The 21,939-nt window shown below is 38.3% G+C and overlaps 1 protein-coding gene across 4 annotated transcripts in view; it reads right to left on the bottom strand.

Annotated features, from left to right (window-relative positions):
- PTPRZ1 (protein tyrosine phosphatase receptor type Z1) overlaps nt 1-21,939 on the bottom strand; it is a 190,944-nt gene that overhangs the window by 90,455 nt on the left and 78,550 nt on the right. For all 4 annotated transcript variants that reach the window (XM_017513886.2, XM_017513889.2, XM_017513890.2 and 1 more), the window contains exon 3: nt 1,407-1,586. In XM_017513886.2, the coding sequence (XP_017369375.1) occupies nt 1,407-1,586 (180 nt within the window). The remainder of the gene's footprint in view (nt 1-1,406; nt 1,587-21,939) is intronic.

Here is a 21,939-nt window from a genome sequence, read left to right as displayed (position 1 = left end):
TTGGCTCTTGTCACCCAGCCTGGAATGCAGTGGCCCGATCTTGGCTCACTCAACCTCTGCTTCTTCGATACAAGCAATTCTCCTGCCTCAGCCTCTCCAGCAGCTGAGATTTAGGCATGCACCACCATGCCTGGCTAATTTTTTTTTATTTTTAGTAGAGATAAGCTGTTCTTGAACTCCTGACCTCAGGTGATCCACTTGTCTGGGCCTCCCAAAATGCTGGGATTATAGGTGCGAGTCACTGAGCCTGGCATGAGTGTTTTTGTTTGTTTGTTTGTTTGTTTGTTTGTTTAGGATAGGGGCTCACTCCATTGCCCAGGCTGGAGTGCAGTGTCATGATCTTGGCTCATTGCAGCCTCTGCCTCTTGAGTTTAAGTGATTCTCCTGTCTCAGCCTTCTGAGTATCTGGAAGTACAAGAGTGTGCCACCACACCCAGCTAATTTTTGTATTTTTAGTAGAGATGGGTTTTTGCCATGTTGGCCAGGCTGATCTGGAACTCCTGACCTCAAGTCATCCGCCGGCTTCAGTCTCCCAAAGTGCTGGGATTACAGACGTGAGCCACAGTGCCTAGCTACTACTCTTTTGAGTTTTGAAATTAAATTATTACATTCAAATAATTACATTGCCTAAATATAGAAAATAGAAAAAAAATTCACTAATGATAAAACTACCCCCATAGAGCTACTATTATAATTTTGAATATTTTTCTAAACTTTGTCTTATGTATATATTTGCCTTTACATAATTTCCCAATATACTATTAAAAAAAAAAAAAAAAAAAAAACCTTGAATATCAAAAGAGAAAAGGTGTCACTTTTTGGAAATTCTTTGTCCACATATAGCTTGTTAGAATTTGTATTTAAATTTTAATGTATTATATCTTGCATGTTTTTTTAAAAAGATAGTCTCAATAAAAAGACACTAAGAGAGCATTTCCTAAGGATAGAATACAACTTTAAGCCTTCTATATAGGAGAGCTAGAAATTTATTTTCTTAAATTTCAATTATTGTCAATTGCTTTTCTCATAACCAAATACTGAATATAACACGAGGGTAGGCAGAAAAGATCAAACTATAATGCTCAAGAAAAAGAAACCCTGGTTGACTAAGGAACTGACTAAATTATATTGGCTGTAAATCACATTATCACATCCTTTGGAGGCAGCATCATCATTGGTACACTGTAGGAAAATATGACATGATGACATTGGTCATTTTAGTTTTTGTACAAATTGTCAAAATATTGTCTAAATTTCCCATTTTCTCTGCTCCACTTGTCTTCTTCTACATATAACTTACACCTAGTTCATAGTACATTATTCAGAGGAAAATGAGATGAAACTAGTCTAAACATACTCCACCTCTGAAAAATACATTAAAGGCAAAGAGAATGCAAATAGTTTACCTGTTTTCCCAGTGTTATGAATGAATGTGTTTTCCAAAGATGTTTTATCCCAACCCTGAAATTTAAGTTTCTTGAGATTCACATTTACTTGTGTAAGATCTTCATCAATATTGATAGGAGATTGCTTCGGGCTGTTACATGTTGGATATTTCTTTCCCCAATTTTTTTGATTCAGTGCACCTAGGGAAAAGAAAGAGTAAAACATTTAGTTTGTTAAATTACCATGCAAAAGTTAAACTTTATATTATAGTTAATACATTACATAAAAATAAATACAATAGTAAAATAAAAACGCTTGACGTCTTTGAACTAATACATAAAATAATTATGCCTACACTTAGATTCTGGATTTCAATATGAAACACTATAAAAGGTCTATAGAACAACCATGTCGCTATGAAAAACAAGTCTATAGAACAACAACCAGGGCTTGGTACAACTTTAGTCTCCACTATCTTCTTTTTGTGATAAGGAAGTTAATGAGAACTAACTTTTATGCAAGCTCGATCTAATGGTCACCCCTCATAATATGACAAGTTTAGGGTTCAACAGTGGCTTTGTTCAGCAGTCACAATTCTTTCAAATCACCAGAAAGCCTACTTGTCCTGTAGGATAGTTGGTCCTAGCCCAGAGTTCCAGATTGAAAGGAGTTCAGATACAGGAGTAAAGTTCTGACTTCCTCAACACTCTCCATAAAAGTAGCCACCTTCAGCCCTACTGTCACCCTCTGCCATTGAACAATTTGGTTTAATTTCTATCTGTTCAGAATCTTATTTATAAAAACATAATCATCAAGCTATCCTTGAAATATCTTCTTCCCATTTTTATCTGGTCATAAAGCCTAGCACATTTTATTGTTTAACAATAAGAAAAGCAAAACAGAGATTTCTATAAAGATGTTTGCTTACAATAAACCGAATTTTCACACATATCACAGTATGAACCATCCTCTAAACCAAAACTACCCTTTGTTGCCTTTATTTCTTTACCTGAAACCATGAACCACCTCCCATAATCTTATTTTACTGCATGTTAACTTAGCACCCCAGTAGTGCTAAGCACAGGCATGTTCTATTTAAAGTTATTTTAAAGTATTTGGTATGTTGTCAGTCCAGGTCTCTGGTTAAACTCTAGCATTTCCGTGGCCATCACAAGGAAAAAAGGAGTGGCAGTGTAGTTTGCAGCTTATATTCTTCTGAAAGCTTTTCCTTCTCAAAATGAGAATGGGTAAAGCCAAGATTTTACATAATTGAGGTTTAGGGGATTATAAGTAAATTTATCTTTGGTACAATCCTAGTTTACGCTGTCTTCTTTTGAAAGAAGACAGTCAGTGAGAATTAACTTTTATGCAAGCTCTATCCAATGTCCACCTATCACAATGTGATGAAAGTAACATTGCACAATTTTGCCCAGAAAAGAAATAATAATTAGTCACACTATGAAGCTGCCTGTACAGTCATGGAAAAATCTGGTAATACATCTCATATTGAGGCATCTACTAGAATCAATAGGTACTGAAAATCATCTTAAAGTCTAGCTCTGTACCTAGAGAGTGTTTGAGTACATTGTGTTTTAAATATACACCGTGGTGCATATTTTGGATTCTAGGAATAGTTTTAATGATTTGAGTAATGATGTGTATTTCACTGTAAGGAACTCTGGCATAGGGACAAGAAAACACTGCTTATTTTACTAACGTCAATGAAAGAGAATGAAAGTGAATCTGCAGCACAAATCAATTAGGTCCTCTTCATTGGTCACATTTTTAATACATTATAATAAATTCTAAACATACTTAGAAAGAGTTACATAGTTGTGATGCACAGAAACATAAAATTTTAAATCTTCAATAACACTGAATATGATGTATAAACCTGCTATTTTCCATTGCATTTTGTGATTCTCTCCACTGAGAATCTAAAAGGCATCTTATCCCAAACTGAACTCTTTTTTGCTCTGAAACTCCTTTCACAGTCTTTGACATCCCCTGAAGTTAGAAGTTACCTTGATGCCTTTGTTTCTCCCTTAGCAAGCCCTTTAGCGTCTGCCTTCAAAATATTTCCCTAATCAGACCACTTCTTATCTCTACAATTACCACTCTTGCCCAAGACATCCTCATCATTTGCCTGTACCTCGCTACCCTGCAAGCAACATTGGCATCACCTAGGAGATTGTTAGGAGATGCAGGCCATTACCATAGCCTTACGAAGTCTGAATCTACATTTTAACAAAACGCCAAGGATATTAATATGCACATTAAACTTGGGGAAACACTGGCTTAGACTCTACTAGTGCCTTCTAACTGGTCTCCAGAATCCTCTCCTCCTCCTTCCACAATTCTGTAGTAGTTCCACTTATGTAGTAAATGGAATTGTGACTTGGCCCCAAAATTTCCACCTGATACTGTACTCATCCTGTACAATTCCCTCCAATTGGGCATAAGCAGGACTTATGACTATGAAGAGAGAGTCACTTCCTTTTTTTTTTTTTTTTTTTTGAGACGGAGTTTCGTTCTTGTTACCCAGGCTGGAGTGCAATGGCGCGATCTCGGCTCACCGCAACCTCCGCCTCCTGGGTTCAGGCAATTCTCCTGCCTCAGCCTCCTGAGTAGCTGGGATTACAGGCAGGCACCACCATGCCCAGCTGATTTTTTGTATTTTTAGTAGAGACGGGGTTTCACCATGTTGACCAGGATGGTCTCGATCTCTTGACCTCGTGATCCACCCGCCTCGTTCTCCCAAAGTGCTGGGATTACAGGCTTGAGCCACCGCGCCCGGCCGAGTCACTTCCTTGATTCAGTTAAATATGATGGAAAAGATGATGGTGGATCACTGCTGTGATTGATGACATGTTATAGAAAGCTCCGTCTTAGCAAATTGGGGAAAGATTCAAAGTGTGAGAGATTTCCTTGCTAGTTTTGGAGACGTGATCTACCAGGTTGTGAGGAGGCACATGGCTAAGAACTGAGAGCTGCCCCTAGGAGCTGAGAGCATAACCAGGCTGATAATCAGACACACACACACACACACACGGAAGAAAAAGAAAAACCCAGAGACTTCAGTCCTACCACCTTACAACCTCCTGGAAGTGAATTCTGCCAACAACCTAAGTGAACTTGGAAGAGGACCCCAGCCTTCATATGAGACACCTTAATTTCAGATTTGTGAGACCCTGGATAGAAAAGCCAGCTAAGCAGGCCTTCTTCCTCAACTCCTGACCCACAGAAACTATGAGATAATACATATGTGGTGTTGTAAGGTGGTAAATTTGTAGCAATTTGTTATGCAGCAAAAGAAAACAAATTCAACTCAGTAACTAAAGTAATTTTTAAAAATATATGCCAGATCACATTACTCCTTGGCTCAGGTCTCTCCAATGCCTTTTCATCTCACTCAAAATAAAACATGAACTCCTTGTCATGGCCAACATATTCCATATGAAATCCCTACTAATGCCCTCTCTGCTCCTGTTCTCTACTATTATGCTTTGATCACTCTGCTCCAGCCACACTGGCTTTCATTTTGTCCCTTGAGTATGCAAAAGGTTGGCGCTGGCTGGAATACTCCCCATAGAAGACTGTAAGGCTTAATGACTTGCTTTCTAACTTCAATCAAATCTCTCCTCAAAAGCATCTACTGGAGGAACTTTCTCTGAACACCCTGTAAAATAGTCTACTTCCTCCCTTGGTCACTCTCCATGCCCTTTCTCTATTTCATTTTTCTTCTCCTAGCATATTAATTATGCTTATTCATTGTTTCCACATCCCAGTACCTCGGGAAAAAAAAAAAAAAAAGACTGGCACATAGTAGGTGTTTGATATGGTTTGGCTGTGTCCCCACCCAAATCTCATCCTGAAGTGTGGTTCCCATAATCCCCACATATCATGGGAGGAACCAGGTGAAGGTAACTGAATCATGGGGGTGGTTCCCCCATCCTGTTCTCATGACAGTGAGTTAGTTCTCTTGAGATCTCATTGTTTTATAAGAGGCTTCCTCCTTTGCTTGGCCCTCATTCTTCTCTCTCCTGCTCTCTTGTGAAGAAGGATGTGTTTGCTTGCCCTTTCGCCATAATTGTAAGTTTCCTGAGGCCTCCCCAGTCTTGCAGAATTGTGTGTCAATTAAACCTCTTTCCTTTATAAATGACTTAGTTTCAGATATGTCCTTACAGCAGCATGAGAATGAACTTATACAGTGTTCAATAAACATCTGTTGAATAACTGAATCAAACCAACAAGAAGTGGTGGCTTTTTGTTTTCTGAATTTGAGCTCACAGAGATCAAAAATAACATGGCATTAAAATGAAAAAAAAATTGATGTATAAAAGAAGCATTTCTTTACTCAACTCTCAGTATCATTTGATTGTTTCATGATAATTTAGTTTAGTAGTCCCTATAAAACATCTGTGGCTGGGTATCAGAGAGACCTGAAGTCTAAACTATATGAGGTTAGGATAACATATAGCACAATGATACTGGGTAACTAGCTTATGTTTAAAGTGCATTGAATGATGACACTGAGTGGGAACCAAATTTAAATCACCTACTACATCATAATGAGGCAGGATAGCCAGTCAAGGAAGTGCATGCGCATTTTGATTTTGCCTGTCCTCAAACTGATCCTATGCTCATTATAATAGTAAAAAACACACCTCTGAGTCGAGTTTTAGGATGCTAATGAGACATGCAACATATGAGCAAGCACGTACAGTCACTGCACCCAAAAGACCACCCAGACCATCCTTAGTATTAACACCTCTTCCACCTCTTTATGAATAATCTTCTAAGACTTCCAAAAAGGGAGTCTTAATGCTTATTCATTTTTTCCACATGCCAGCACTGAGGAAAAAAAAAAAAAGACTGGCACATAGTAGGTGTTTGATATGGTCTGGCTGTATCCCCACCTAAAACTCCCCAAAAGGGTGTCTCCCTAGTGACAGGTTTTGCTGTCTCACCCTTAGGAGCAGCTTGTCCTGAATTCGTTCTCTCTCAGGGTGTAACTGTCTATTCCACACCTGACTTTCAAAATATCTTTATCTATTGTAATAAATTACTCTATGCTACACCTCCTTTGCTGTGTGTCTCTTGTTTAATATATTTTAAACCAAGGAGAAATAACTGAGATATCACATCAGCCATCAACAACAGTACTTAGTGCACTGCAGGCTCAAGAGGATTTCTTTTCATGATTAAAAAGCAAATTTATAAGAGAGGCCCAAATAAAATAAAGCAAATAATTTCTTTTTTTGGTGGAAATACCAACAAACAGAAAAAATAAACAGAAGTTGAAAAAAAATAAGAACTTGAAATTCTTCATGCAAAGCACTCTGAAAGGGAGACTGTTTCAAATCACCATGAGTAGAAAACCAAAGGAAATAAACTGATGAAGTGCTAAATGGTACACAGCAATAAAACATAAACAAAAGAAGCACTAAATACATTTTATCTGTCTTTAATAATGAAACATTATAGAGTAATCTTATTCCAAAACATTTATTGTTGTTATTATTTAAGACAAAGTCCCACTCTGTTGCCCAGGCTGGAGTGCACTGGCACAATCTCAGCTCACTGCAACCTCTACCTCCCGGTGATTCTCCTGCCTCAGCCTCTCCAGTAGCTGGGATTATAGGCGTGCGCCACCACACCCAGCTAATTTTTGTATTTTTAGTAGAGATGGGGTTTTACCATATTGGCCAGGCTGTTCTCAAACTCCTGACCTCATGATCCGCCCACTTTGACCTCCCAAAGTGCTGGGATTACAGGCATGAACCACAACACCTGGTCATAAAACATTATTTTTTGAATTCCCAAATTAAAATGTTTAATCTGGCAACTAGAGACATCAGTCCATATAGTAGTTAAAGGCCAGAATGATGCACCTGAGAAGGTAGGTGCACAGAATTCATTATATTATATCTACCTGAGTATTATTAGGAACCATTGCGAAGGAAGAAATGAAGACACTGGCAGTAGTGGCAGCAGATTATCAAGCTGATTAACAAATAAGGAGGACAGCAGAGTACTAAATGGGAACTCCAGAGAATTAACACAAGTTATTCATTTACATGTGCATCCATTCTTTCACCCACTCACTGACTTACCTGAATTAGTACCACTCTTATAAATTCCCTGTGCTTACCTCCACTGAAGCACTTAACAGATTGTATTTTGTCTGTTAACTTGCCTATTTCACCTATATGCCATTGCCAAATTCTGAGTCTGGCACATGCTAGAAACAAATTAAATACTTGTGAAATAGTCTGTGTGCATCAAATGAATGTATTCAATATATGCATTCATATGCATCCTCTATTCCAAATGAATGGAAAGCAATTCTAGGCTCCGCAGGGGATATGCATGAATTCAAGTTTGTTAGCTTGCCTGTGTGTTTATTATTACATTCCAGAAGGGTGGGGTCTGTTAAATAAATAGACAAATGCTTAAAAGGAATAGATGTAATGAAGGAAAGTAAACGTGGATAACAAAAGCACACTAATGCAGGCCCTGAAGGATGGACAGAATTATGACAGGCAGAGGAGAAACCAAGGGCATATCTTGCTGAGTGATAAGCCTAAGCAAACTCATGGTTGTAAGAAAAGTTCAGGCAATGCTGAGAGCAGTGAGAAGGCCAGCTTAGTCCAACGAGCAGAGTGAATGCCAGGGTGTACTACAGAGGGAGATGGAAAGGCAGACGATGATCAATGTGCCTGGGGAGGCCAGTGAGAGGCAGGGAGGCTTTGGAAGGGGAAGGAGCTCATAGATGTCTCATCAGAGAAACTAAGCAGGTAGAAATACAGGATAGGTAGGAAGGGAGAGGCTGCATAATGATCATTTTCAGAGACATCTCCTATTTGTCTTAATTTGATTTTTACAGCATCACTGTACTTATTTAAACTATAATATGTCTGTCTCTTATTTATTTTCTTTAATGTAAGAAAATGTTGCAGTACCTTTCTTAGAGCCTGGCACTTAAGAATTAAGTCAACATTTGCTAAATGAAAAATAATGCTTCAGTGAGATAACTATGGTTAGCACTCTTCAATGTTTATGTGCTACACATATTTGAGCAGTTAAAGTTCTGGATAGAAACATACCTTAAAAAACATTTTGTGCAAGGAAACATTACTCCACTAGCCATTAACACAAGAATATGAACTAAGAAAAACTGAAGTCTAACAGAGGAAATTTGTCAGAAAAAATGCCAGTGCAAGTTTTTTAATATTTGAAGGAAAAAGTGAGTAAATTATGCAGATGAAATAAAAGTCAAAAAAAAAAAATAATTTTTCCCTCTCTTCTCTCATTTTTGCATTGTTCTTATTGAGTCTTACCATCGAATATAAGATTAATGGACAAAAAAATTATAAATTTTTATAAGGTATTCAGTAGAGATCCACTGAAAGTTAGTAGATATATAATAAAAATCCCAATATTGATTTCTTTTAAAGGTTCCTATAAATTGCTATTAAGATTTTAATAACAGTATACCTAGAACTGATTCTTCAAAGATCAAGATGTTGTTAAGAAAAAATATATCCTACTTTTATTCTTAATAAATTTCTTGTGTAGTCCAGGTTTTGATGTAAGAAAATGTTTGTGTCTGGGCCGGGTGCGGTGGTTCACACCTGTAATCCCAGCACTTTGGAAGGCTAAGACAGGCAGATCACCTGAGGTCAGGAGTTTGAGACCAACCTGGCCAACATGGTGAACCCCCATCTCTACTTAAAATACAAAAAAATTAGCTGGGCATGTTGGCACAGGCCTGTAATCCAGTTACTTGGGAGGCTGAGGCAGGAGAATTGCTGGAACCTGGGAGGTGAAGGTTGCAGTGAGCCAAGATCATGCCACTGCATCCTAGCTTGGGTGACAGAGCAAGACACCGTCTCAAAAAAAATGTCTGTGTCTCTACATATTACATATTAAAATATTATGAAAAGACAAAATAAGTGTAATGCTGAAGTGAAGACTGCAGTACTCTTCATAGCATCTAGCACCAATTGCCTTGAACAGACTCTACTCAGCACTCCATACACTATACATGACAGCTTTATAAGTAACCTTGGGCCTGCTTTCTACATGCTAACAAATGTACCAAAACGCCAAAATTAAAAAGTCATTTAAATAGTATAAAGCTATCAGTGCTGAATGACCAGGATTCAAATTTCATTTTAATGAAATACAGAAATGAAGTAATTCAGTATTTTTTCAATAAAAAGTAGCATAAAATTTAGAATTCCAGCAAAATGGAAAGATGATATACTTAAGATGACACTTTTCAGATGCATGAGTTAGCTGTTTGAAAAAAGGGGCTTCCACAAAGATAAAAAACTAAAACTTAAAGTTACTGAATGACAATCACTAAGTGATTATGTGTCATAATAATAAATGCCATCACACAAACCAACTCAAAGCAAAGGAAGAGGGCTGTCTGTGACAACTTCTCATGATGAAAATAAGAATGAGGGTGTTGTTTACATGCACAAATCAGTGTGCCTCTTTGTGTTTTTGGCTATACAGAAGTTTCTGCAGCTAGAAAGAGCAAAGCACCTACCCAAGGTTGCTCATAGCTGTTATTAAAGCTGCAGAAAAGGCAGATCAAATGCAAACAATTTCAGAAAGAGAACCTGTTTAGTCAAACTACATTTTCCTTTGTTTTCTGTACTAATGGGACAGTCACATCAGGGTAGCAAAAAATCTTCGCAAGTCTGGCTGATATATACAATTGACAGGTGGTTACATGTCAGAGAAGGTAGTTATCAATTTATTTAGGAAAATTCTAGAACAAATTTAGCATTATGATATTTTTGGCATTATAATATTTAAGAAAATCATTAAAGTCTAGCACCAATAGGCCCAGAAATAGACCAAGAACTTTTTGCGAAATTCTTGTTTAAAGTTTTAGGACCTTTGCCAAGTTAAAAAAATATATAAAACAAACAAGAACCCTACAAAACATAACAACAAAAACTACTGCTCTATAATATAATTAACTGAAGAGTTTAGTTCGTTTTTGTTTGTTTTGTTTTTGCAGACCACGGGGGGAAAATAAAGAAACACAAGATGAAAAAAAGATCAAGGGACATTGACACAGTAAAATACGATTACATTGAGGATAAGTGATTAAGACTTTATAATCTGTGGTGAGCATAAATAAAATCCATAAACAGAACAAATATAATATTCATAATGGTTCATAATTAACTTACTGCTTTAATCAGAAAATGAAACAAATCTTATAGGGAAAGAAAGAAATTTTTAGTTAAAGCAAGAAATTATGGAAGTACAAATAAATACAACAGAATTGAGGACAGTAAATAAGATGTCGGCCAGACGCAGTGGCTCATGCCTGTAATCCCAGCACTGTGGGAGGCTGAGGCCAGTGGATCACTTGGAGTCAGGAGCCTGGTCAACATGGCAAAACCCCATCTCTACTAAAAATACAAATATTAGCTGGCATAGTGGTGCTTGTCTGTAATCCCAGCTACTCGGGAGGCTGAAGCAGGAGAATCACTTGAACCTGGGAGGCGGAGGTTGCAATGAGCAGAGGTGCCACTGCACTACAGCCTGGGCAACAGAGTGAGACTCTGTCTCAAAAACACCACCACCACCACCAACAAAAGATGTCATTTTGAAGGTTAGGGATGTTTGAGAGGGTTCTTATTTGGGAGTGAGGAAGGGAGAAAGGCAAAGGATGACTTCTAAAATCCTGATAGGGACGTACCTGAGTGTATCATGGTAACAGTCATGTTGGTAGAGAGTATGAATAGAAAGACTTTGAATTTGGTTTTGAACCTACAGACTTGGAAATTTCCCTGAAAGTTCATTAAACCAACAAACAAACAAAAATATGGGCCTGGGAGATGCTAGTCTGGGGAACATCAGCATACAGATAGCATACATTCATAACCACAGATAGGATGAAATACTTCAATCAAAGCTGACAAGCAAGAAGAGGTTCAACGATAAGATGGTGGAGAGCATTAACACTGAGGCAGCATAACGGGGAGTGGTGGCAGCAAATGGACTTGGGAATGAGGGGCCCGGAAACGAACTGCAAACCTAGGACAAAATGGTATCATGAAAGTAAGTCATAGAAACATGGTTTCAACTATGAGTAATTATCCTAAAATGGGTGTCATACACAGCAGAGAGATTGCCCAAGGGTCATGACTGAAGACTGAGTATTGGATTTGGTGATTTCCCAACTTCAAACTCCACATTCATAGTCTAAACCCATTTCAGTGAAACAACGGACTTGCAATTCAGACTACAGAGTGAGTGAGAGGGAACCGGTAGAATTAAAGTACTTTTTAAAAAAGTTTGCTGTGAATGAAAGAAGAATGATAAGGTGGCACCCAGAGACAGATGCAAGGATGAGGAATGGATTTTTTTAAGACAGAGGGAAACATAAGTATGTGTACATATCTAGAGGAAAGAGTTATTAAAAGAAGGAGTTTGAAGTTACAGAAAGTTGATGATCAAATCTCCTGAAAGAGAAAATACAAAGAATCAATAGAATATTATTAGCCTAAGGGAGGAAAGAAGCACAAGAGCGTCATGGAATATGGATTCATGTGGATCTAGCTATATTTAGAAAAGGGGAGTGAGAAATCTGATGTTCATGCCCCAGTATTTCTGTTTTATAGCTGCATCCTATCACATGGGAGAAGTTTGGCAGTTGAGCTAACATGAGCTCAATCTCAGCACCACCACTTTCCTGAGCCTCAGTTACCTTATCTGTAAAAGAAAGAATAATCTCCACCTCGCGGACTGTGCAAATTAAATTGGATAGTATATGTAAATGGGCAGTCAGACAGTACACATCTTTTTTTTTTTTTTTAAAGACGGGGTTTCACCATGTTGGTCAGGCTGGTCTTGAACTCCCAACCTCAGGTGATCCGCCCGCCTTGGCCTCCAAAGTGCTTGGATTACAGGCGTCAGCCACCACGCCCGGCCCGACAGTACACATCTTTTCAAGTCCTTTCCCTATTTTCTCAGAAAAACTGGACTCAGTATCATTCACTGCGAGAGAGGAGCAGGTGGGAGGAGTCTTGAGGAAATACTGAAGAATAAAATCGGGGACGTTCAGGCTGAGGGAAAGCATTGAGGGCTCTCCGGATGTGGGAGATCACAAACCGATAGAGGCACATTTAAAAGTGTGTATTGGAAGAAGAAGAGGCGAAATCGAGCCCTTAACAGACCAAAGCTCATGCACACTGCATCTTGTGCTCGGCCGCATCCTGCACCCAGCGCCTACATCCTGCAGCCATCACCACCATCATGCCCAAGAGAAGGACAAAAGGGGATGCTAAAGGAGGTAAAGCCGAAGTGAAGGATGAACCACAGAGAAGATCCACGAGATTGTCTGCTAAACCTGCTCCTCCAAAGCCAAAGCCCAGGTCTAAAAAGGCCCTGCAAAGGAAGGAGGGAAGGTGCCCAAAGGGAAAAAGGGAAAAGCTGGTGCTGTCAAGGAGGGGAATAACCCTACAGAAGACCAAGATGCCAAACAGACCAGGCACGGAAAGCTGAGGTGCCGGAGATGCCAAGCGAAGTGAGTGGATTTTTGATAACTATGTATTAGTGACTGTACGTTTGAAATATTTTTTATCAAATGTTATAAAAATGCAGAATTTTGTTTTACTTTTATTTTTAAAGCTATATTGTTAAGACACAGAACATTGCATTGTTGTTTTTTGGGAAGGGGCATATGTCACTAAGAGAAAGTCTCTGAATCTGGATTGACATAGGGAAAACACCTTTCCCTTCTAGTTTTGAGAGACTTCCTCTTGGTTCTCAGGAGGAGAGTTCCTGACTTTGACACACATGGCCATCTTGGCACAAAAGCCTTGTGGTATGGAAAAACGAATTTGTTCTTAGGTCCTCTGCTCCCTTTCCACCTTTTAGCATAGACTTAACTCCCTTAAACCCAGGCATCTTTTGGGACCTGACCCCCAATAATTGCTTACCAGCGTGTCAGGCAATCTGGACTTTTCAGTCATGCCACTGAGATGGCGTGCCTCAAAAGAGCAGTGGTTCTGTTTCTAGATTGTGAATCTTCAAATACATTCTGCCATTTTCATTTCATTTCTGAAAGTCAGGATCAGTTGTAGAAAGTTGTTAAAAACATGCTAAATATGAAATGTCAACCCTCACTTGAAAGTTTCCCTGTTCAGTGCATCCGATGAAGACTCCATTGAGTTTTATAGTGGATTTCTGATTTTTGGTAGTCCATTGAAGAAGGGAATTTGAAAGGTGTTGCATACTGTTAATAATTGTCTGCCCATGTCCTGCCTGAAATACTATTCATGTTTATGGAACATGTCTTTAATAAAGTTGCATATAGTTTGGCTTTGAACAAATAAAAATAAAAAAAATAGAAGTATATATTTTTGGTTTAACTTGTTAATTTTTAAGAAATGTTTGGCAGTCAGTAGTCGTGATGGATAAGCACAGAGGGCAGGCAGTTACAGTCCCAAGTGGAAATCAGTAGGACGAGTGTGGTGGAAGTATAAAAAGCTAGAGAACTGGAGGTTCTGGCGAGAGGATGTTGAAGATCTCTCTCCACCACCCCTATCTCTAACCTGGTATGAGGAGAGAAAGATAATTTTTAGAAAGCTATCAGTCAGAACCACAGAGTCCTCGCATCTTTCACTTTAAATTATAAGATGATAGAGTGATAGTGCTGAAGCCCAATACTGTAGTGTTTCTGTTGCTGCAACCTGGTATCAAATATTTAATTAAAATTGGAAAAATTGGCAGGGCACAATGGCTCACGCCTGTAATTCCAGCACTTTGGGAGGCTGAGATGGGCAGATCACAAGGTCAGGGATTCAAGACCAGGCTGACCAACATGGTGAAATCCCATCTCTACTAAAAATACAAAAATTAGCTGGGCATGGTGGTGCGCAACCTGTAATCCCAGCTACTCAGGAGGCTGAGGCAGGAGAATAGCTTGAATCTGAGAGGCAGAGGTTGCAGTGAGCTGAGATAGTACCATTGCACTCCAGCCTGGGAAAGAGAGACACTCCGTTTTTGTTTTTAAAAAGGGAAAAATCATAGATAAAATTTAACAAACCCCTGGAACAGAGTTCTTGTTGCTCTGTACCCCAACTGACAAGACACCACTTCCAGAAGAAAAAAAAATGGTTCAGTAATTAGGTGACACTGTGACTAATGTTACGACCTTTATATTTGCCTGATTCTATCTAATTGCACCCACTGTGTTTTATTTACTACTCAGAATTTGGACTGAAGGCAATGCAGGTTGATTAACTACAGGACTTTTCTGTAGTCCTTGCTGTTAACTAACAGCACTCAATGAAAGGCTGGCAAACTATTTATGGAATGATGAGCGCAACTGAGTGAGACTCCTTTCCTTGTTGCTGCAGTCTTGCTATTACCAATGAGATGGCAAATACAGAACAACAACAACAAAAAGTCTTGGTGGAAATTACTCCCTGGTTTGGGATATAAAAACCTCTTCTTGCACAATAGCTTTGAAAGTTGCCTTAGGGTCATTGTAAGTCCTCTTGTGGTCATTAACATTCCCCCTTCTTCAATAACTGATGAGCTAAGTTCTCACAGCACAGAAGTAGCAGCACAGTGGAAAACAACACAAGTCTCTGACAGTGACACACCATTAGGTCTGTACTCAATGCTTATTGTCCACATACTTATTATAGATATGGGGCATGATGACTGCTGTTTCCTACCTTTGATAAAAGGGTCAATGACACAGAGTTGAAGTCTGAGACACAGCTGCAATCTGGTATCCTTCTATTCATGGTAGGACCTGTGCTAACCACAGCATTGTTTCGTTGTTTTGGTTGAAGCCCATGCTGCCCATAAGGCGGAAGCTTCCGGCTTAATTCCTATTTGAGTCACTGGTTCCTCCTTTCTGTATACACTTATCACAGAACACCCTGCCATGAGAGCTCCTAGATGCACTGTTATTGGTCACATTCAAGGAACAAGAAAGAAGCTGTGGATCCATTATGACAGCCATAAATCTGCTGCCACTGCTAAGAATTCTATATTTTATTGTATCCACAGATCACATCAAAACTTAATGCTACTTATTACAGCTTTTGTTTACTAATTTATCAAATACTTATGATGTGCCTGTTTTGAGACAGAATATATAACTGGTACAAAAGATTCAGATGAGTAAAAAGTGCCATCATCAGAGAACTCATGTTCTAGTGAGGACCAAAGATATAAAAACTGTCAATTATAATACAGTCTAATGATCTTAGTAGAAATATGCATAGGGTATTCCAGGGACACCAAAGAGAGGTGCCTAACTCAGACAGGATATAAGGCAAATAAGGCTTTCTAGATAAAAAGGTACTTGAACTAAGTCTCAATTAACAGGTATCTAACTGAAGGCAGAGAAGAAATCCAGGGCTGAAGGCATCTAGGAAGACAGAAAATAGCATCAGTACAGAAGAGAGAACGCATGGCTGTTTGGGGAGGACAGTAGGAGGGTCTATGTGCTCAGACACGGAATGCAAGGCCATGAGTGGAGGGGATGAAAAATACATGGAAAAATTTGAGTGCTTTGCATGCCAGAACAAAGGCTTTGAAATTTTTCCAGTAAGCTGTTGAAATGTCACAATCATATTTAAATTTTATGAAGGTAACTGTTGGTGCACAGTTAAGGAAGACAAAACCGAAGGAAGATAGATCAGTTAGAAGGTTTTAGAAACAGGTACAGTGAAGATGATTAAGGATCTAAACCTGGTCAGAGATAAGAAGAAACAGATATTTTGAGGAAGATTTAAAAGCTGAGATTTAAATATTTGAGAAAAAATTCAGAGCTGGTAAGTTGATTAGCTGTGGGGGTGGAAATGGGGGAGGCAGTGAGTGGGTGAATGATCACTTTGATGACTCTGGCTTAGATGACTGAGGATGATGGTGTCACCAGTCAAGAGCCAACAGCATCAATTCCTCCAGGAACTGGTTGCCAAGTCCCTTGTCATCCTTTGTGGTCATTGTACAATGATGCATTAGGTTCAGGTGGTGGGTGGCTGGGAAGAAGGGGAAGAATCACCATTTTCTTTGATCTACACTGAGTTCTCCTCAACGGCCATGACAACCAATGTGTGGCATAAAAATGGCTGAAGTGAACTATTCCTTAAGACACTTACTTGTTGTCAGTGTGGCCAGAGAGGCACCACTGGCTCCCAGAATCTCTCAAGGGTCTCCAGGGACTGCAATCATACAAAAATTTAGCCTGATGATTCCGTACAAGAGAAAAGTTAGTCTTCATCATGCTTTCTTTGTATTACAAAGCGATGATAAAGACTAACATGAAGAATAATTTATTCATGATATGATTTGGCTATTTCCCCACCCAAATCTCATCTTGAATTGATCTTTTAAAGCATATACATAGCTGAATAATAATAAACATTATGTGACACCAGACGTCATCTGCATTGTTCTTTATAAAGACCTATTTGCCTTTTCCATTCATCTATATTTTCCCATTCTGGCTATTGTATCTTTTCAAACCAAGTGAAAGTTTGATAGACAAGACACTCATATAGATATCATTTGGGAAAATTATGACACCTAACATTTATTTATTCACAAGCAATTTGTAATAAACAGTCTAATGAGAGCAAGAGAACCTGTGGAGTATAAAATAAACAAATGAAAAATTATTACCCAAATTAAAGACCTAAAATGAGAAAGTAAAAAAGTCCTTAATTGATAATTAAACCGAACTCCTGTTTAAAGACAGCAAATTTATGGCTTGATGTTTTAAAATCTTCAAAGTGACTTTAAGAACTAGAGTTAATTTTTTCAAATGTGACATTAAGCCACTTGTCTATTGATGCCTCTGGCCTCTCTCCTGAATTTCCACTTATTTTTTAAAATTAGTCTCAATCAAGAGGCTCCTATAAGCTAAGCAGAAGCCTGAATGCTGACCTTTTCCCTTTTTTCTATCTCATTTCTTAATGATGATGTATAAATTACGTGTTTTGATATAAGTAATTCTGGTAAATGACAATTTATAAATCAGCTAAAACAAGCTGATAATCAGCTTACATTGCAAATAGACTCATTGCAATAGTTCATTATATTAGCATGTGTCCCTACTCTTTAAGTGTATACATTAAAAGGCTGAAAGAGAAAAGCTTTAAACTAAAATGTTAGGAGTCATTGTTAAGGGATTATCAATCTTAAAGTAAAATATTAAGCTCATTATGTAAGCCAACTATATTTGATTTTTAATAAATTGATTCTTCAAATCTTTTCTTTTCTTTTTTTAAGAGACAGTCCTCATTCTGTCACCCAGGCTGGAATGCAGTTTGTGATCATAGCTCACTGAAGCCTTGAACTCCTGGGCTCAAGTGATTCTACTGCCTCAGCCTCCCAAGTAACTGGGACTACAAGCACGTGCCATCACACCTAGCTATTTTTTAAAATTTTTTGTAGACATAGAATCTTTCTATGTTCCCCAGGATGGTCATCTACTCCTGGCCTTAAGTAGTCCTCCAGTCTCGGCCTCCCAAAGCACTGTAATTACAGGTGTCAGCCACCTTCAAGTCTATATTACGGGGTGCGGGGGGGGGGGGGTGGGGAGATACACTTGCATGGATTTAAATGTATCTAAACTTGTGTCCACTTTATTCAGCCCAGGGGAAGACTCCCCAACAGACTATTCAGTAACAACATATTTAAGTCGTTTCTCTTTTTGGATGAGCAGGTTCCTTGTCTTTATATAACTGCATAGAGAAGGTGTGTTGGGAAGCTGGGGCAAAGGAAGTGAAGCAGACACTGAGAAGTGAAAACCCTTGAGAAGTCACAGAAATTCTAAGACAGGCTTAGGACTTCCACAGGCAGTGGAATTTGAGGAGATGCAGAGGCAGGTTGGCTTTTGAGCCAGCATAGCTCACGTGTTTGAAAGGTTGAGAACCCTAGCTGACATCTGTTTGAGACATTTTTAGCTAATTAATACTGAGGAATGGTCAAAGTTAAGTACAAGGTACAAGTTAACAATGCACTCACAGGTCAGCAAATTTCTCTGTTCACCCTGGTTTAGTTAATGCAATGCCTATGTTTTCACATTTGCCACTACCAAATAATAAACACCACATTTCTGAAAGGTGTTCACATCAGAGTAGTATTAGGACACTTCTTCAAAAAAATCACTCTTTTTCATTACTCAAAATAAAACTTTTAAAAGTTATACAGTATTGCAGCCAGGCACTGTGGCTCACGCCTATAATCCCAGCTCTTAGGGAGGCAGAGGCAGGAGGATAGCTTGGGCCCAGGAGTTCAAGACCTGCCTGGGCAATATAGCGAGACCCTGATCTCCACAAAAAGGAAAAAAAAAACAAACAAACAAAAAGACAAAAGCATTGCAAAGTATTTTTTCTTCAGTGATAAAGGTAATGCTGGTAGCAATAAGCTTATATCTATCTCAGCTGCAAGAAGACACCAGTATCCTGTGTTTAAGAAACTGAATTAAAATTTTGGAATTTTCAAGTAAGTTGATTCTAGACCATATCTCTATAAAATCTGGCAAACTGGCTTAGAATAAAACATTTATTCTCAATTAACTCACTGTGATTTCACTTGGTAGAACTCTAGAACATAAAATGGAAGAAATCTTCCAGATCTAAAATCTAATTTAATCATAATTCATGATGCCTTTTATGGACACATTTGGATGTTATAATCTTCTAAATCAAAATTATATTTTACAACTTAGTCTTCTGATACCATATTCAAAGTATACATATCTATAACTTTGATGGGTAATTAGAAAATCAACTATGGCCACAAATATGTTTCTAAATTTGACTTCGTTTGACCTTCAATTCCCTGGACATTCGATAGTCTGCTACTTGTTGTATTAGTTATTATACATTTTCTAGTAACACTCCTAGGTCTGAAAATACAAATATGAATTTTCTTTCAGTAAGACTAAGATCTAGAAGAAGAAGACATACATATAAACAAATCAATGCAATGAAAATTACAGGTAATTTAATAAGGATATGTGCACATGATCACTTCCCTGGGGTGTCAGAATAGGTCTTGAACAGGAGATAATATTGAGTGTAGAAATTGCATACCTACTTACTAAGGCAAGGTAGGGCTTCTCCTGCTTTCTAGTCTGAGCCAGATCACCAGTCCCCTTGATAACTAGAGAAGACAGGACAGTTTCTGTATTTAATTGCAAGCCTACTATCTTGGATTTTACTTTGGTTCTTTATCACTGTCTGACATCAGGTTTCTATTCCATGCTCTGTCAAATCAAGTTCAATTCTGATTATCCTGTCTTCTGATGATAACTTGTCCATCACAGAATTTCAGGATTGGGAAAAACCACATTAGTTCATGATATGGTTTGGCTGTTTCCCCACCCAAATCTTATCTTGAATTCCCATGTGTTATGGTAGAGACCTGGTGGGAGGTAATTTAATCATGAGGGCAAGTCTTTCCCATGCTGTTCTCCTGATAGTGAATAAATCTCATGAGACCTGAGGGTTTTAAAAAGAGGCATTCTCCTCCACAAGCTCTCTCATTTTTTGCCTGCCGCCATCCATGTAAGATGTGACTTGTTCCTCCTTGTCTTCTGCCATGATTTTGAGGCTTCCCCAGTCATGTGGAACTGTTAAGTCCAATTAAATCTCTTTTGTTTGTAAATTGCTCAGTCTTGGGTATGTCCTTATTAGCAGCATGAAAATGGACTAATACAATTCAATTACCTATTATTGCTTGAATTCTCTATAGGACACTCTCAATAACAAGTTTTTATACCTAGATTTACATACTTTTGATATTGGGGTCTCTATCTCTCCCAGAATACTTCATTCAATTTTTTTATTTTTCAATGTTAGAAAATTATTTCCTCTATCAAAGTAGGTCCCTGTAGCTTTTATATTTCTCTCCAAATTGTACCTACTAGGGGCTATCCAAAATATTTAGTTATTTTTCCATATCATGGCCCCAGAAATATATCAATACTGGCACTATAGTTTCCTGAGCCTCATCTTTTTCATGATACAGTCAAACCTGCTCCTCATATATCAAGACTCTACCAATTAAGGGGCCTTCTACCAAATACTCCCCAATTTGTCTATATTCTTTGTAAAGCTTAGCAACTAGAGTTGGGCACAATATTTTTAATGGAACAAAATATGATAATCTAGATACATTTTCTAGGCTACTAAACTTGCTTTCAACTTTATCATTATAACAACATAATTCATATGTGCATGGTACTTTCTTTGGGACATGTGAAAAGAAAATAAAACTTAGGGCCCCCAAATCACTAAGCTAAAGGGAAAAGTCAAGCTGGGAGCTGCTTAGGGCCAGCTTGCCTCACTTTCTATTCCAAGTACCCACTCTGCTCACTGAGATAAATGCATATCTGATTGCCTCCTTTGGAGAGGCTAATCAGAAACTCAGAAGACTACAGCCATTTGTCTCTTATCTACCTACGACCTAGAAGCCCCCTCTTCACTTCCAGTTTTTCTGCCTTTGCTATAAGTTGTCCCGTCTTTCTAGACGAAACCAATGTTCATCTTGCATGTGTTGATTGATGTCTCATGTCTCCCTAGAATGTATAAACCAAACTGCTCTGACCACCTTGGGCAAGTCAGGACCTCCTGAGGCTGTGTCATGGGCTCACATCCTCAACCTTGTTTAAACTTTTTAAATTAGTTAACTGAGACCTGTCTCACATTTTTAGGGCTCACGGGAAGTAACACTATATAATGTTTAGAATGCATGGGTTCTGTAGTCACACTTCCTGGGTGAAAACCCTGTATACACCATTTATTAACTAATAATCTTAAGTCTTTCTACTTCTCTATTCCTCAGTAATACTACCTAAAATATATGGAGTGCATGAGGATCAACCTCACAGGATCACTGGGAGGCTTAAGTAACAAAATAACGGCTGCTGGACTCTCCATTTTACCACAGTCCACTTTCTCTTCCACAAGCTGCCACTCTTCTCTTATGTCAGCACCTTTGCACTTTCCTTGTCCTTGCCTGAAACATTCATCTTCTACTCATCACCAGATGGCTACTTTTTTTTCTTCATATCTCAGATGAAATGTCCTCCCCACCTCTGCTAAGCTATTTTGTATATCATATCACCATGTTTATTCTTATGTATTTATATTTCTAAAATAGACATAGGGTCTTACTGAATTGCCCAGGCTGGTCTTGAACTCCTGGGCTCAAACAATCCCACTACCTCGGCCTCCCAGAGTGCTGGGATAACAGGCGTGAGCCACCATTTTCAGCCAGGTTTATTCTTTTCACAATAGTTATTATACTCTGCAATTATTTATTCATTTCCTTTTGCTTTTTTTTTTTTTTTTTTTTTTTTTTTTTTTTTTTTTTTTTTTTTTTTTTTTTTTGTCTTTTTCTTCCTAATAGAATGTAAGCCTAATTAGATCAGATACTTTCCTGTTCTGTTACCAGACAAGTGCTACTCATCAATTTATTCCCTCAATATTAGTCTCTGCAGATAGTATTGAATGAATATGTTAGTGAATATCATCTATA

The sequence above is a fragment of the Cebus imitator genome, unplaced genomic scaffold, assembly GCF_001604975.1.
Source record: "Cebus imitator isolate Cc_AM_T3 unplaced genomic scaffold, Cebus_imitator-1.0 Scaffold508, whole genome shotgun sequence".
Taxonomy (NCBI): domain Eukaryota; kingdom Metazoa; phylum Chordata; class Mammalia; order Primates; family Cebidae; genus Cebus; species Cebus imitator.
This window is presented reverse-complemented; position numbering and strand designations above follow the sequence as displayed.